This window comes from Lagenorhynchus albirostris, chromosome 19 (assembly GCF_949774975.1).
Source record: "Lagenorhynchus albirostris chromosome 19, mLagAlb1.1, whole genome shotgun sequence".
NCBI lineage: Eukaryota > Metazoa > Chordata > Mammalia > Artiodactyla > Delphinidae > Lagenorhynchus > Lagenorhynchus albirostris.
Window position 1 is genome coordinate 46,052,935 of NC_083113.1, and position 15,951 is coordinate 46,068,885.

General features: G+C 38.3%; 1 protein-coding gene across 1 annotated transcript in view; it reads left to right on the top strand.

Annotated features, from left to right (window-relative positions):
• Positions 1 to 6,236: 6,236 nt before the first annotated feature.
• PHLPP2 (PH domain and leucine rich repeat protein phosphatase 2) overlaps positions 6,237 to 15,951 on the top strand; it is a 65,455-nt gene continuing 55,740 nt past the window's right edge. Inside the window, exon 1 of the mRNA XM_060131432.1 lies at positions 6,237 to 6,511. Coding sequence (XP_059987415.1) covers positions 6,243 to 6,511 — 269 coding nt within the window. The 5' untranslated portion in view covers positions 6,237 to 6,242. The remainder of the gene's footprint in view (positions 6,512 to 15,951) is intronic.

The following is a 15,951-nucleotide window of genomic DNA, read 5'->3' on the forward strand; positions in this document are numbered from 1 at the left end:
ATAATAGATTTGAAGCATCTGGTGAATCCATGAAACAACATAAATTAGAACTCTAAAATATAAAACTTTTTTTCTGCTGCTACCTCCCAGTCTTAATGCAGCAACTTAAAGAAATAACTTTTCATAGTTTATCTCCACTTCTGCATAGACCTTATACATATTTACTTTAATCATGTTTTATATTAAATATAATCACATTATATTAAATATAATTTATATCAAAATTATATTTTAATTAAATATAATTACTCAAAGGCTTTTGGATATTTACTTAAAACTGTAAGGTCACAAAAATGTAAATTGTGAATGAACTTAAAAAAGTTCTGCTGGCCTGGCTTATCAGGAAAGGGCAGGTCTGAGAGATAGGTAATGCCCTCTGGCCTAGAAGGTAAACAGCCTTGGCTATTTTTACAACTATTTTTTGGTGGAGAGAGAGTGAGTTGTGGGAGGGAAGGAATTGAGAAATGAGGATCTTTTTTGAAGGGTTCGACCTTCCTGCACTTCCAGGAAGTGGTCCAACCTACCACTGGTTCCGTGGGTTTCCAATCTGGGGACCATTAGAAAGAGTCCAGAAATTAATCTTGATTATAGTGCTGAGCTGGTGATGTGGGAGGCTCACAGTGTCTTAGACCTTTGCATCCTTGCAAATAAATGGGATCGGCTGTGAAGAATAGGTGCGGTGTGTTCTACAGACAGAAGTTCCCTTCAGTAGCTGAGTGGTTGAATTTTGTGTCAGGTGAAACTGGAAAGGAATATGTAAGTAGAAGACTTTCAGAATCGGGAAGAAAGCCATAGTTTCCTACATGTTCTTTTCTGAAAACCCTTTTAAAAAGGCTTACCATTCTTTTTTGTAACTCTTCTATACTTAATACCAGATCATGAACATCATTATTGTCAAAGAGTATAGATCATCATAAAAAGGCTAATATAGCTAAACTGGTGTAACTTTAGCCAGATTAGATCTAGGTCCACCGTATAGCCTACTGGAAAATTTGATTCAAAATCTGCCCCCAGATTTATTTAGCAAATTGCTATTTATTTAAACATCTTTATTAGAGTATAATTGCTTTACAATGGTGTGTCAGTTTCTGCTTTATAACAAAGTGAATCAGTTATACATATGTCCCCATATCTCTTCCCTCTTGCATCTCCCTCCCTCCCACCCTCCCTATCCCACCCCTCTAGGTGGTCACAAAGCCCCGAGCTGATCTCCCTGTGCTATGTGGTTGCTCCCCACTAGCTAGCTATTTTACGTTTGGTAGTGTATATATGTCCGTGCCACTCTCTCACTTTGTCCCAGCTTACCCTTTCCCCTCCCCGTATCCTCAAGTCCATTCTCTAGTAGGTCTGCATCTTTATTCCCGTCTTGCCCCTAGGTTCTTCTGACCATTTTCTTTTTTTTTTTTTTAGATTCCATATATATGTGTTAGCATATGGTATTTGTTTTTCTCTTTCTGACTTACTTCACTCTGTATGACAGTCTCTAGGTCCATCCACCTCACTACAAATAACTCAGTTTTGTTCCTTTTTATGGCTGAGTAATATTCCATTGTATATATATGTGCCACATCTTCTTTATCCATTCATCTGTTGATGGACACTTAGGTTGCTTCCATGTCCTGGCTATTGTAAGTAGAGCTGCAATGAACATTTTGGTACATGACTCTTTTCGAATTATGGTTTTCTCAGGGTATATGCCCAGTGATGGGATTGCTGGGTCGTATGGTAGTTCTATTTTTAGTTTTTTAAGGAACCTCCATACTGGCTGTATCAATTTACATTCTCACCAACAGTGCAAGAGGGTTCCCTATTCTCCACAGCAAATTGCTATTTAGAATATAGTCCTTTATAACTGTAGTTGGAATATAAGTATGAGATTTTTAATACTCTTTAAGATTATTAGGAGTATCCTTGAAGCAGAAATTTCCAGATGTTTGGAAATTTGGAGAGATTTTTTTTTCTTTTTTTTTTTACTCTGTAGAAGAAATGAAGTTATAATTAATCTAGTCAGTGGATTCTGTGAGATGCGTTTTTTCAATAATAGTTTCAGGTTTTTATCAAAATAATGTGTTTGTATGGCTTTTAAAATCAGTTACTACCAAAAAGATTTTAATGAACTGAAATATTCTTCCCCTCTTTATCTCATCCACCCCTTCCAAAATATTCCTTAGCATGTATATTCCTAGAGATGAGCCCATATTCTAAAGTTTTGAATGCAGAAACATATCTCCTACTTTAGGATATTTCACAGTCTAGTAGAACTCACTGAGTATGAAGAGTTACTTCAGTAGATCCTGTTCTACCATGCATACCTTAGAGTTAGTTCATTGGGCGTTTAATAGTTTATCACCTTTGAACTGATCAGAGCCCTCATTTTTAGAGGGTTTAAAGTGTAAAACTGAAGTGGGTACTTAAATCATGGCTTACTCTGAAGATTTCGGCTTTCTAGAAATATCTTTAAGTCTTAAATGTGCTCTTTATACACTTGTTTGATGTGAGGGTGATTATAGATATGTTCCCTTTTAGAGAAACTTGTCAATAGTTCTTATATAAGAGTAAAGGGAGGAAATAAAGTGTTCTCCATCTAGCATTTCCAGTGGAATAGTGATTCTAAAAGCTGCAAGCATCTCAGAGGACAGAAGTGACCTTTCCAGCATTTACCTGATGGTTTAGGCAGTGGAGAAGGAAGCACTAGGTAATTCAGCAGTAACTAATGATAGCTAAACAGTCCATCTAGATTGTTACCAGAAGGCTATGCTTGTTTGGTATCTAGGCCGTTAAATGCCCATTGAACAGGTTTAAGAGAATGATATCTACTAAAGTTCTAACTCAGCAGTTTATTTTCATGGGGTGGAATATATCATATAAACAGGAGATACATTCTTTGACCAACAACCCATGGATTTCAACAGTGTAAAAGTTCTTAAAACTTTATGTGTAGTCTTTTTTTTTTTTTTTTTTTTTTTTGCGGTACGTGGGCCTCTCACTGCTGTGGCCTCTCCCGTTTCGGAGCACAGGCTCCGGACGCGCAGGCTCAGCAGCCATGGCTTACGGGCCCAGCCGCTCCACGACATGTGGGATCTTCCCGGACCGGGGCACGAACCCGTGTCCCCTGCATCGGCAGACGGACTCTCAACCACTGCGCCACCTGGGAAGCCCTATGTATAGTCTTAAGGGAAATAGATATACACATTAAAAAATGACTGTTAAAAATCCTCACAGAAGAAGAATCATACATGAACTAATGTAATACTTCCTGGGGTCTGCCTTGACTTTTCTAAGATTGATAAGGTTAGTGGGATATTATTTGACCTTAAAAAGTTTTTTTAAAGAAGCTTTTCGGTGGATGTGTGGAGTGGTGTCCACTGGCCCTCTCTTAATAGCAGTGAGCAAAATTTCTCTCCACTGAGTGCAGAATGCAGAGCTTCCTTGTATAAATGTTACTGCACTGTATAGAATACTGTTTTCAGATGGTTCAGTTGACCTTTACCAAAGATTAAAAAATAAGGAATATTTAAAATCACTGTCTAATTATGCAGTGGTTAAGATCATTTAGTGGTGCAAATATGATGGTCCCTATGTTTATAAAATATGTGCTCAAAAGCCCTTTGTTAATTCTGAGATGTTCAGCTTTGAGAAAATGCTCTTTATGAGAAGAAAGACGCCTAGTTCCCACTTGTAGCAGGGGTTTATCCTATTTATCTAAAGTTAGAATCAGTAATAATCCTCATGGTTTTGATTAGCTGTACTTAAATCCCTAAGATCTGTAAAATGATCGATTCACCTATTATCATAAATTTAAACAATGAAGCCATTCTTGATTTCTTGTTTTTCTTTTTCTCCATGTGGGGAATACCTTCTAACTTTTCCTTCCCCTTTCTTTATCATCTTCAGAGATTTAATTTTAGGCGCTACAGTTATCCTCAAATATTTAATCTCAGTAATTACAAAAATAATATTTGCTTTATTTATAGATATTTCTGTTTTCCAATGAGGAATAGTAGCAAAAGTATTTTATTTACTTTGTGGCTGATACAGAGGAAAGGTGATAGGGTTTCCTATAAAAATGGAGATTTTTTTCCCCCAAGTTTGTTCAACTTCTTGCTAAAGCTAATTAGGCTAAAGTACAGACTGGGAATAAATGTCTGTGACATTAGTGAGTTCTGCATGCATCTCTGGGCCACCCAGGTGCTAAGGTACTGTAATAGGTTCTCAGTGTATAAGAGAAGAAGAAATACCAAATAAATAATTAAAAACTCATTGTGATTTACATGGGAATGGAAGTATGTTTAAGGTGAAGAAGTTCTGTGGAGGAGAGTGTAGAGTTATTAATTCTTTTTAATTAGTAGGAGAAAGCAGGGATGGGAGACGTGGAAAGCTCCACAGAGAGGGTGACGTTTGAGTAATTTTGAAGAATAACTACTCAGATGGACAAGATGGAGAAGGACATTTCAGGCAAGTCACAGAATTGTGGAATAGTTGGTGTGTTCGGGGAGTTGGATATGACAGAGTGACATACAGTGGGGAGTGGCCCTAGAAAGGTGGGTCAGTGTAATTGTTTGTGGAAATTAGTTTTTTATTAATGGGAATAGAAATGGCCCATTTAAAAAAAATAGAGCAGGTAAATATTGATCTTTAGAAACTTGTTATATTGCTGTAGCAGTTGTTTTTGCTCTGAGATAATGTGACTTCACAATGTATATGCATACCTAAGTTATCAAATGCAACAGTAATTTTTCTTTTGAAACATGAGGATAATGGAAAGAATATTTGTGCAGTATTGTGTTGATTCTGTAGTTCCTTATTTGGGATATGAGGCAGAGGACTAGGACCCTAGAGGAACTTTCAGTTTGCATATGGAGACATACAGAAATGTTTATTGCAGCATTGTTTCCGACACTGAAAAATTAGAAACAAACTAAATGCCCTCAGCAGGAAAATGGATAAATTTCAGTGTATTTGTATAATAGAATGTTATTCAAGAGAATGAGCAGGGTGTATTAATCATAGATACATCTCTAAACCAATGTTGAATCAAACAAAAAAAATTGCAGGGTGAAACGTAAGTATGTTAGGTTTTAGATAAAGTTTTAAATCATGTAAAACAATACTATATAGAGTTTATAGATATATACTTATATGGCAAACGTAAAAAATGCATGGGAGGACTTCCCTGGTGGCACAGTGGTTAAGAATCCGCCTGCCAATGCAGGGGACACGGGTTTGAGCCCTGGTCTGGGAAGATCCCACATGCCATGGAGCATCTAAGCCCGTGAGCCACAACTACTGAGCCCACATGCCACAACTACTGAAGCCCACGCACCTAGAGCCCGTGCTCTGCAACAAGAGAAGCCACCACAATGAGAAGCCTGTGTACCACAATGAAGAGTGGCCTCCGCTCGCCACAACTAGAGAAGGCCCATGCGCAGCAACACAGACCCAACGCAGCCAAAAATCAATCAACCAATCAATCAATCAATAAAAATCAGAAATTAAAAAAAATGCATGGGATGATAAACTCTATAGTAGAGTGTTTATTTCTGGGGAGAGAGGGAGGTGAATGGGATTTTTTTAGGTAGTAGGTGGCTTTAGCTATAGGTGTAAGGATATATCATATATATGTTCTTTAGAGTAATGATCTGAACTAAATATGGCAAAATATTAAAGCTTGTGAAAATTAGGTAGTAGGTACACTACTGTTCTTGACATTTTTATGAAAACAAAGAAAAAAAAAGATCAGAAGATGACTGACAGGGACTTTCCTGGTGGTCCAGTGGTAAAGAATCGGCCTTCCAATGCAGGGGACATGGGTTTCGATCCCTGGTTGGGGAATTAAGATCCCACATGCCTCGAGGCAACTAAGCCCATGCGCCTCAAACTACAGAACCCACATGCCCTGGAGCCTGTGCGCCACAATTAGAGAAAGAAAACCCGCACACCACAATGAAGTTCCCGTGTGCCGCCACTAAGACCTGACGTGGCCAAAAATAAAAAAGTAAAAAAAAAGTAAAAGTAGAAAAAAAAAGATGATGGACAGAGACATGAACAGCTAGCAGTAAAGAGAATGAAAATTTTCAGTTTAGGGCTGGGCATGGCAGGTGCAGAAGGCTCTGTGACAGGAGGCGGTACTGAGTCAAGTATTGGTGACTACGGAGTGGAAAGGTGGGCTGAAGACTGAATGTGTCTAATTCAGTCAGACATTTGAGCTAATGATTTCTTTTTCCTGACGTTTTTAGAGAACTATGAAACGCAATGGGAGCAGACATTGTCTGAATAGGAGAAGTAGGTTTGGTTCTCGAGAGAGAGACTGGCTGCGAGAAGATGTGAAGAGAGGCTGTGTTTACCTGTACGGAGCAGACACCGCCACGGCCACTGCAGCCAGCGCCTCTGCCACTGCCTCCTCCTCCGACTTACATCTTGTCCTTTGCACAGTAGACACGCCAGCGTCAGAAATCTGTGCTGGAGAGGGAAGGGAACGTCTTTATTTGCAGCTTCATGGAGACCTGGTCAGGTGAGGTCAGAGTTTTACCACTAATTCTCCTGCAGTATAAGTCACATGTGTTTCTGCTTGGAAGTGGGCTTTAGGACCTCATTCTTGCTGGAGCTGATGATGATTATGGGGTCACTAGGCTTGAAAAAAGATTTCTCCCTGGAATGCTGACATTAGGATTCTTGAATTTAAAAACTGTCAGTTTTTAAAGGAAAAGGAAGGAAAGATTGATAATTACTTCATTTGGATTATATCATAGGTCGGATATCTAAATTTAAAATAAATATTTTTTAAAGATTTTTAAAAAATTAAATTTATTTATTTTTGGCTGCATTGGGTTCTTCGTTGCTGTGCGCGGGCTTTTCTCTAGTTGCGGTGAGTGGGGGCTACTCTTCGTTGCGGTACCCGGGCTTCTCATTGTGGTGGCTTCTCTTGTTGTGGAGCACGGGTCTGTAGGCGCACGGGCTTCAGTAGTTGTGGCTCACAGGCTCTAGAGCACAGGCTCTGTAGTTGTGGCTTACGGGCTTAGTTGCTCTGTGGCATGTGGGATCCTCCCGGACCAGGGCATGAACCTGTGTCCCCTGCATTGGCAGGCAGATTCTTAACCACTGCGCAGCCAGGGAAGCCCAAAATAAATATTTTTAAAGTTTTTAAGCAATACATATAAACAGAATGAAATAGAAATATATAAAAGGAAATAGAATGAGAAGTACCTATGGTCATGCATGAGTATGTGTCATTATTTGTATATAAATTTTAAAACTAATGGTGCTACATGCAACATGTCAACTTAATATCTCTTAGAAATCTTTCCATATTAATGTTTATATAATTTTCATTTATTTAATGGCTAAATAGTATTTCATTTTATGAATCTACCACAATTTTAGCTAGTCTCCTATTAATGGACATGTAAGTTGTTACCAGTTTTTTTACTACAAGTACTGTTGCAGTGAATATCCTTGTACCTGTGATATTTCTCCCATGTGGAAGTCACCTGTAGGGTAAAGTCCTAGAAGTGGAATTGCTGGCTCAAAGGGTATGTGCATGTTTGATTTTGAGAGATTTTGTCAAATTCCTCTTCATAGAACTTACACTTCGATGAATAATATAAAAGTATACCTATTTCCCCCTTACTTTCTCCAGAATATGTTAAATTTTTCATATACAGACACATCCTCATGCACGAGCACATACTTGATTGTGAATAGAAATGATTGTCAACAGTTTTTAGAGAATCATAAATTCAGCATTCCAAGGACAACTCTTTTTTCAAGGCTGATGACTTAGATTTTTGCAAATCTGATAGGAATTTTGTTATTTTGTTTTAATTTTCATTTATATTAATGAGTTAGGTTGAGCATATTTTCATAGGTTTAATTTCTTTAAAATCTTTTTTTTAATTTTTTTTTGTTGTTGTACGCGGGTCTCTCACTATTGTGGCCTCTCCCGTCGTGGAGCACAGGCTCCGGACGCGCAGGCTCAGCGGCCATGGCTCACCGGCCTAGCCGTTCTGCGGCATGTGGGATCTTCCCGGACCGGGGCACGAACCCATGTCCCCTGCATCGGCAGGCGGACTCTCAACCACTGCGCCACCAGGGAAGCCCTGATTCAGCTTTTTTAAAAAAACTATTAGTTCTTTGAGTTAGACCTCAAATAAGAGCTCCTTAAGTGCCTGACCATTGACTTTCTCTCCTTCCCTTTCCCTGTAATAAATAAATGTCTCAAAACAGAATTCAAAACTGTGGGTTCAGTACTGTTGAAAGTGAGAAAGGAGGCACCCACTTACACCTAAAAATGTGGCAATGATAGTACCACCTTTAGCTGAGCTAAACATTGATATCATTTTAAAGTCTAAACTGGGGTTTATTATTATTTTCCTTTAGGATTTGGACTAATTCCTGAAAAAGTAGACTAGCACTTGAATGTTTTCCTTGTTCACCAGTTAACTACATTTCCTAAATCCATTTGTAAAACGAAAGGATCAGACTGGGTGACCCTTAGGCTTTTCTAAATCTTAACACTGATTCCGATCTAATTTTATCAGGTGGAAAGCCTTGACCTACATTATAGCTGGTAGTGATTGACAGAGTTCAAGTATTTAAACCTAAGACTTATTACTCATCTGTATACTAATGTGTGTATACACAAAAATACTAGAAAAGTGGAGAAAACCCCACTTGAATTGGCTTGCTACTACTAGTTGTGTAGCTAAGAATCCAAATGTGATACAATTTACTTTAGTGAATCTAAACTGTACTTAAAATGGAGAGTTTGTCTCTTTTTAGTCCTGTAGCCTTGATAATTTCTAATGAAATAGCTCTTTGAAAACATAATTGGTTATAAAATAATGAAAACACTGTTGAACTGTGGTTTGAAGATATGAATATATTTTCTTTTATTAAAAATTTAAAAAAATTTGTACAATTTTTAAAGGTTACACTCCATTTGCAGTTATTATAAAATATTGGCTGTATCCCCTGTGCTGTACACTACATCCTTGTAGCCTGTCTGACATCCAGTAGTTTGTGCCTCCCACTACCGCCTCTACCCCCCCGCCGCCCCCCGCCCCGGCTGTGTTGCTCCTCCACCCCCCACTGGTAGCCCCTAGTTTGTTCTCTATATTTGCAAGGCTGCTTCTTTTTTGCTACATTCACTAGTTTATTGTGTTTTTAGATTCCACATAGAAGTGCGATCATACATTATTTGAGATCTGAATATATTCTCATCGCTGGAATAGGAGCTCAAGAAGCCTCAGCCAGCCAAAGAAATGATGATGATATATTTTAGCTAACATTAAGTGCTTGCTTTTGCTAGTTAACGGGCTTACTGCTTTATGCACATTTTCTCATTAAATCCTCACAGTAACTCTAAGAGAGGTAGGGTTATTCCTTTCCAATGAGGAAAATTGAGGCTCTTCGAGAGGTCCAGTAACTTGTTCAAGGCCAGGCAGGTACTGCCAAGCAGTTGGAATGTTGACATCATTCATGATAGATGGTGGACTTCCTTCCGAGTAAAGGCCCTCCCGGAGGGGAACTGGCACAGTGTGCCTTGCTCAGTTTCACTATTTAATCATAATTGTTTAAAGATCTTTTTTAGACCTCTTACTCAACGGTTAATTGCTTGAGTTCAGTCTTACGTTTATCGCATCAGAAGAATAGGTACTTTCTTTGTAATAGCTCTTCATAAGATAGTTGACAGTCTAACACAATATCTTTTTTTAATAACATTTTTTGCTGCTTAATGAAGTGTGATTTATATTCATTGTAGAAATTTTGGAAAAATGAAAAAGTATAAAGAGAAATAATTTTCATTGCTTATGCTTTTTGTAGATTATCTCACTTAATCCTCATAACAATCTTGTGAGGTAAATACTTTCCCTATTTTATAGATGAGGAAAATGAGTCTTAAAAGAGTTAATCATCTCACCTAGAATCACTTGGCTGGTAAGTGTAGAGCTGGAATTTGAACTCTGGCATTCTGACACCAGATTCCATATATTACCTCCCCCTTCCCCCGCCATGCTGACATTTTTTTTTCCAGATCTTTTTCAAAATGAGTGTGTGTGTGTGTAATTTTTTTAAATTACGTATTTGGACCCACACCATATATTCAATTTTATTTACTGCTTACTTCAATTAATTTCCTTGTGTCATTAAAAATTCCTTAGATACCAGTTTTAATAACTACAGAATATTCTATTTTATGCATATACTATAACTTGTTTAAAATTTGAGAAATTATGTGCAGTAATGGTGTAGAGCTTGGATTCTGGATTGAGAGTGTGTGTGTTCAAATTGGCTGTGTTACTATGCAAGTTGCCTAACGCTTTGTCCTCAGTTTACTAATCTGTACAATGGAGGATGATGATATCTACATTATAGAGTTATCACGAGGATTAAATAGATTATACATGTTATGAAGATTAAGTGAATTAATACTTGTAACGCTTCTTAAACTCGAATGTCCAGCTGGGGAGCTTGTTAAAATGCAGATTCTGATTCAGTGGCTCTGGGGTGGGGCCTATGGGTCTATATTTCTATTAAGCTCCTAAGTGATGTGCTACACTTTGAGGAGCAAGGAAGTAAACTTCTTAAAATGATGCCTGGACCTAGTAAGTGCTCAATAAGTGTTACCTGTTTGGGTTGTTTCAAGTCACTCAACCCTTAGAAGTAGTGTGATGACTAAACCTTTGCCCATGACTCTTTACATTGTTGATCTCCGTGAACTAGGTCCTAGAAATGGGATTACTGGCACTAAAATTACCCCATGTTTTTCCTAAATCATCCATGATTTCCTTCTTTCCTTACTCTTTTTTAATCATGGACTTGTCACTTGAATTTAACAGAGGGATTACTAGTTTATAGAATTTTAGCACTTGAAGGAACCTAAGAGAGATGCCTACTAGCAGGGGTCTCCAACCCCTGGCACTGGGCCACACAGCAGGAGGTAAGCAGTGAGTGAGTGAAGCTTCATCTGCTGCTCCCCATTGCTCACATTACCGCCTGAACCCCCTCCCGCTGCCCCCCACCAGCCTCCCTGCCACCGGTCCGTAGAAAAATTGTCTTTCACGAAACCGGCCCCTGGTGCCAAAAAGGCTGGAGACTGCTGCCTACTAGTAAAATGAACCCAACCTACCAGCCTCACCATCCACTGCCCTTTCCATCCGGAAATACGTGTGGGGGCAGGGCTTTTGGTTATCACAGCTACAGGGGAGGGTTACCAGCATCTAGGGTCAGCATTCGGGACAGGGAGCCTTAATGTCCTCAATGTGTGGGACCATCTTGTACAGCAAAGAATTGTCCTACCTAAAAGGCCAGTAACTTCCCCATGGGAATCACTGAAACCATTTTCTTTCGTTTTATGGATATGAAACAGAGGCCTGGAGAGGTCAGGTCCAAAGCACATTCCTGCAGCTGCCTGGTGCTAGTGCTCTAGTTGGAACACAAGTATCCTGTCTCCCAGTCCAGTGCCCTTTACATGATACTATTTGGTCTGTCTGTTTTATTGGACTGTTAAAGTGACAGATGACTCAGTAGTGAAGCTTAGTGTAGTCATTGCCTTCTCTTTGAAAAGTTGTAAAAATATCACATGTAACAAAATGAAGTGCCCTTTGGCTCATGGTCATATCTTTACTTTTATTTTCAGTCATCAAAATGACTAAGATTTCTGTGGTTGATACAGTATCTTTTAAGATAAGCTAAGAACAGATAAAATACATCTAACAGAAAATTATGCCCTCAGGATTTGGGATCCTGAGTTCTAATTCCTTTACTATCACTGACTTGCTGGGTGACCTCTTAACAAGTCACTATAGTTTTGTTTTACCATATTTTGATATTGTAAAAGTGGAATGAAAAGTCCTGTTTCAGGATACATACTGAGCTGATTAACCCTGAGGAAGGAAAAGGATTATTTTTGTTTTGTGTTTCATATTTCTGTAGTATTTTAAAGCTTTAAAAGAATGTGTTACACATTAAGTAATTTGTTTTTATTAAAACTTTGTTTTGTTTTTACATTTTAATACTTCTAAAATCAGTGTGTATCTTACAGTTGTTGGTAGGTCATAGTCTAACTGGCAGTGTTTTTTCTTTCTTAATGGTTGTTACAATGCCATCTGGTTTACTGCAGTACAGTTCTGACACTAACCACGCAGAGTCTGCACAAACTTCCTTCACAAGTTAAAGGACATTACACCTGAGACTAACACAACGCTGTTAATCAGCTATACTCCAATATAAAATAAAAATTAAACAAACAAACAAACAATTTAAAGGGCCTGGTCTCCAACAAGACCACCCTGACTTTACACTCTGGTTGCACTTCAGGCCAACTGGATAAAAATTTAGGGGGCTCCCATGACCCCTTCAGGTTCAATAATTCACTAGAATATCTCACAGAACACAAGAAAGCAGTATTTAAGATTACAATTTTCGTATAAAGGATACAAATCAGGACCAGCAAAATGAAGACACACATAGGGCGAGGTCTGGGAGCATCCTTGTTACCCTCCCAGCACATTAGTGTGTTCATCCATCGGGAAGCTTCAGTACAGAGTTTTTATTGAGGTATTATAGCGTAGGCTTGACCGATTTAATCATTGATCAGGTAGGTGCTTGAACTCAAATCTCCAGCCCTCCCCTCTCCCAAGGTCGGGCTCACTCCAAGCCCCAGCCCTGTCTTCACGTGGTTGGTCTTTCTGGTGACCAGCCCCCGTCCTGAGTCAGCTCATTTCTTAGCATAAACCTAAGGGTTATCCAAGGGGCTCATGAATAACTAAGACACTCCCATTACTCAGGAAACTCTGAGGATTTAGAATCTACCCCACAGGAACCAGGGACCACGAAGGCTAGAAAGACTCTCATACAACAATGATGCATAAAAATAGTCTATCTTTCAAATGATGATGTATTAGACTAATGACGTACAGTAATTTTAAAACATAACTTTTTATGTTTCTTGATGTAAGTTAACATATGAAGTGCTTTGAGCTCTCTTCTGCATACATTTTTAATCTACATTTAGAAAATAATATTGTTTCCCTAAAGGAGGCTAGGCTTTGTAAGGAAACCGACACAGGTTCAAACCCTGATGCCATATGTACTAATTGTGTGACTCTCTGAACCTCATTTTTCTTATTTCCTAGTTTTGTAAAATGTGAGATACTTCCCAGCATAGTGTCAGGTATGGGGTAAACATTCATCGAAGTATCCTTGTTGTTTGTATCATGATCTGTGTTGTCGGTCTTCAAATTTTGCAGATTTTACCTTTATAGATGGCCAGAGATTGAGTTTTAACCTGACTTTGATGTAGAGAATGCTGCTCTGCTTTGTTAGGGTCTTGGATACAATATGTTGGGTTTTAATAATGTATACTTTTGGGCTTCCCTGGTGGTGCAGTGGTTGAGAGTCCGCCTGCCGATGCAGGGGACATGGGTTCGTGCCCTGGTCCAGGAAGATCCCACATGCCGCGGAGCGGCTGGGCCCGTGAGTCATGGCCGCTGAGCCTGCGCATCCGGAGCCTGTGCTCCGCAAAGGGAGAGGCCACAACAGTGAGAGGCCCGCGTACCAAAAAAAAAAAGAAAAAGAATGTATACTTTTGCCTCCTACTATTAACTAGAATTCTTGTGAAATGATACCTGGAATGAAATGTACTCTTCTCTTACCTCTAACTTAACTGTGGGCGCTGTTCAGATTGGCTAAGAGCTGCAAACACTGTTGATAGCATTACTGTATTGGTTGGCTGGTTTGGAGAAAAATAACCATATCCACATATATTCAGATTTACAAGGACTATTGTAGCTCCTTGAAGCATTAGAAGCAAACTAAAACTGTTAACAATAGTCATATTGTCTCTTCTTAAAGCCGCAGTGGAAGTATTTCAAATGCTGAATGGAACCTTTCTTTGCTAACATACTCTCTCCTACACCTGTTTTGCAGTATATATATTTCCTTTGATTTGTGAGAGATTTAACACACAGCTAATTAGCAGCCTGTTAAACTTTTGGAACTTTGAAACACAAAATTGATCCGTAAGCATATTACAACATTTCCCTCCCCCATACTCTACTCTCTTAAGCAGATGAGTTTAATGAGTAAATGGAATTAGTCCCTCGTTTTACTTGTTTTTGCAGTTCTTGAACTATTTCTTGTTTGCTCATTTATGCTAAATTAATAAGAGCAGATGTTGAGATTCTGTTGATTTTTTTTTTCCCCATCCCACCAGGGAGAATACTTTCTTTAGGTGGAAATATATAAAGAGGTTTTCCAAAATCTACAGAGCCTTTTTAGACCAGGACATTTGATCAGGTAAAATATGTCAGAATTAGGATATTTCCATTTCTCCTGGTTTTCCAGAGAGAAATAGGAAAATTGAGTTAGTGAGCTTTAGCCTGAAAGTATTAATAATGTTTCTTGGTCTTGAATATGTGATCATTATATGGAATTATATTTAAATACATTGATCTCTGTATCCAAAAATAATAGCAGTGTTCACGTAGAATTTGTATTATATTAACAAGGTGTCTTAAATACCTGAAAGAGCCCTGAGTTTTAAAAGACGCTGAAGATCATCTGGCCCAACTTGGTTCTTAGAGGAGACTCGTCTAAAGTGTCCGTGACAGAGGGCTCTCTAGCTCTCTGTGAACTATTTTGAGAGGTAGTCTGTTTCATTATTGGGCTTCTCTAATCATTAAGGTTTTTCCTCATTTTTTAATCAAGTCTACTGTGCAACTTCTCCTTGGTCCTAGTCCTATTCTTTGGAGCAATCTAGATAGAGTAAGTCTAATCCTTCTTGACATTGGAAGGTAGAGAGGGCTCTTTATGCCCTTGGTCACCTTGTCTTCAAGTTAATCCTTCAGTCAGTCTTCCTATTACATGGCTAATTGACCCGTCCAGGATATAGTTTATTAGAAGTCTCTCTTAAAATGCATCCTTCTTAGAAGAATTCTACCATTGTACTGGGAAGGTGCCTAATTGTCACAGCCCTTTGCGGATTTTTATTTTATTTGGCTAGAGATTAATTGTAACTGATATTTTTATTCTGAAAAGTTTATTTTTCATTTCTATTAAATTCAATATTTATTGGTCTTTGTAGGCTTTTAGTTCTTTGGTCATTCCCCGTGTAGTAGTTCTGAGCTGATGGAAGCTGAAAGTCAGAACTGAACAGTCAGGAGGGGCCAGGAGGTGGTTTTACTTTATTTTTATTTATTTATTTTAGATTTTTAAAAAAATGTTTATTTATTTGGCTGCGTTGGGTCTTAGTTGCGGCATGAGGGATCTAGTTCCCTGACCAGGGATCGAACCCTGGCCCCCTGCATTGGGAGCGTGGAGTCTTAGCCACTGGACCACCAGGGAAGTCCCTATTTTTACTTTTTACTTTCTGTACTCATCAATATGATTTCCATTCCTAAATTACCATATTTTTCAGTTGTTTATATTCCACTTTGTAGTATTCCCATTTCATGTTTTTTTTAATTAAAGCATATTGTCAACCAGTATTTTCTAGTTCTTTAACCACAAAACACAGAGTTCTTTCATATATTTTTGCCATGATGGAAGGTTTATCATGTTTCTTCTGATTAATACAAGACTTAAGTTTTCTAAACAGAATCCTTTTAGGATATGAATAATGTTCTTCAAGATCTTTTAAACATACAGGCTTTCCTATACTTGTTTTTTGGTTGTTGTTTCAGATAGGGGAGACATTTTATTTTTATTCTAATTAAAATTTTATTCCATTCCTAAGAATTTTTTTGAATAATGTCAGTACATTATTGAACACTACTACATGCCAAATAATTTGCTAAGCACTTTATATGCTATGTGATATCTTCTTGTAAGCAAATCAATAAATACTTCTAATAACGACTCTGTGAGTTAGGCACTACCCATTATACTGATGAGGAATTTAAGACAATGAGGTTAAATAACTTGTCTAGGGGCATACATGCAGTTGATAAG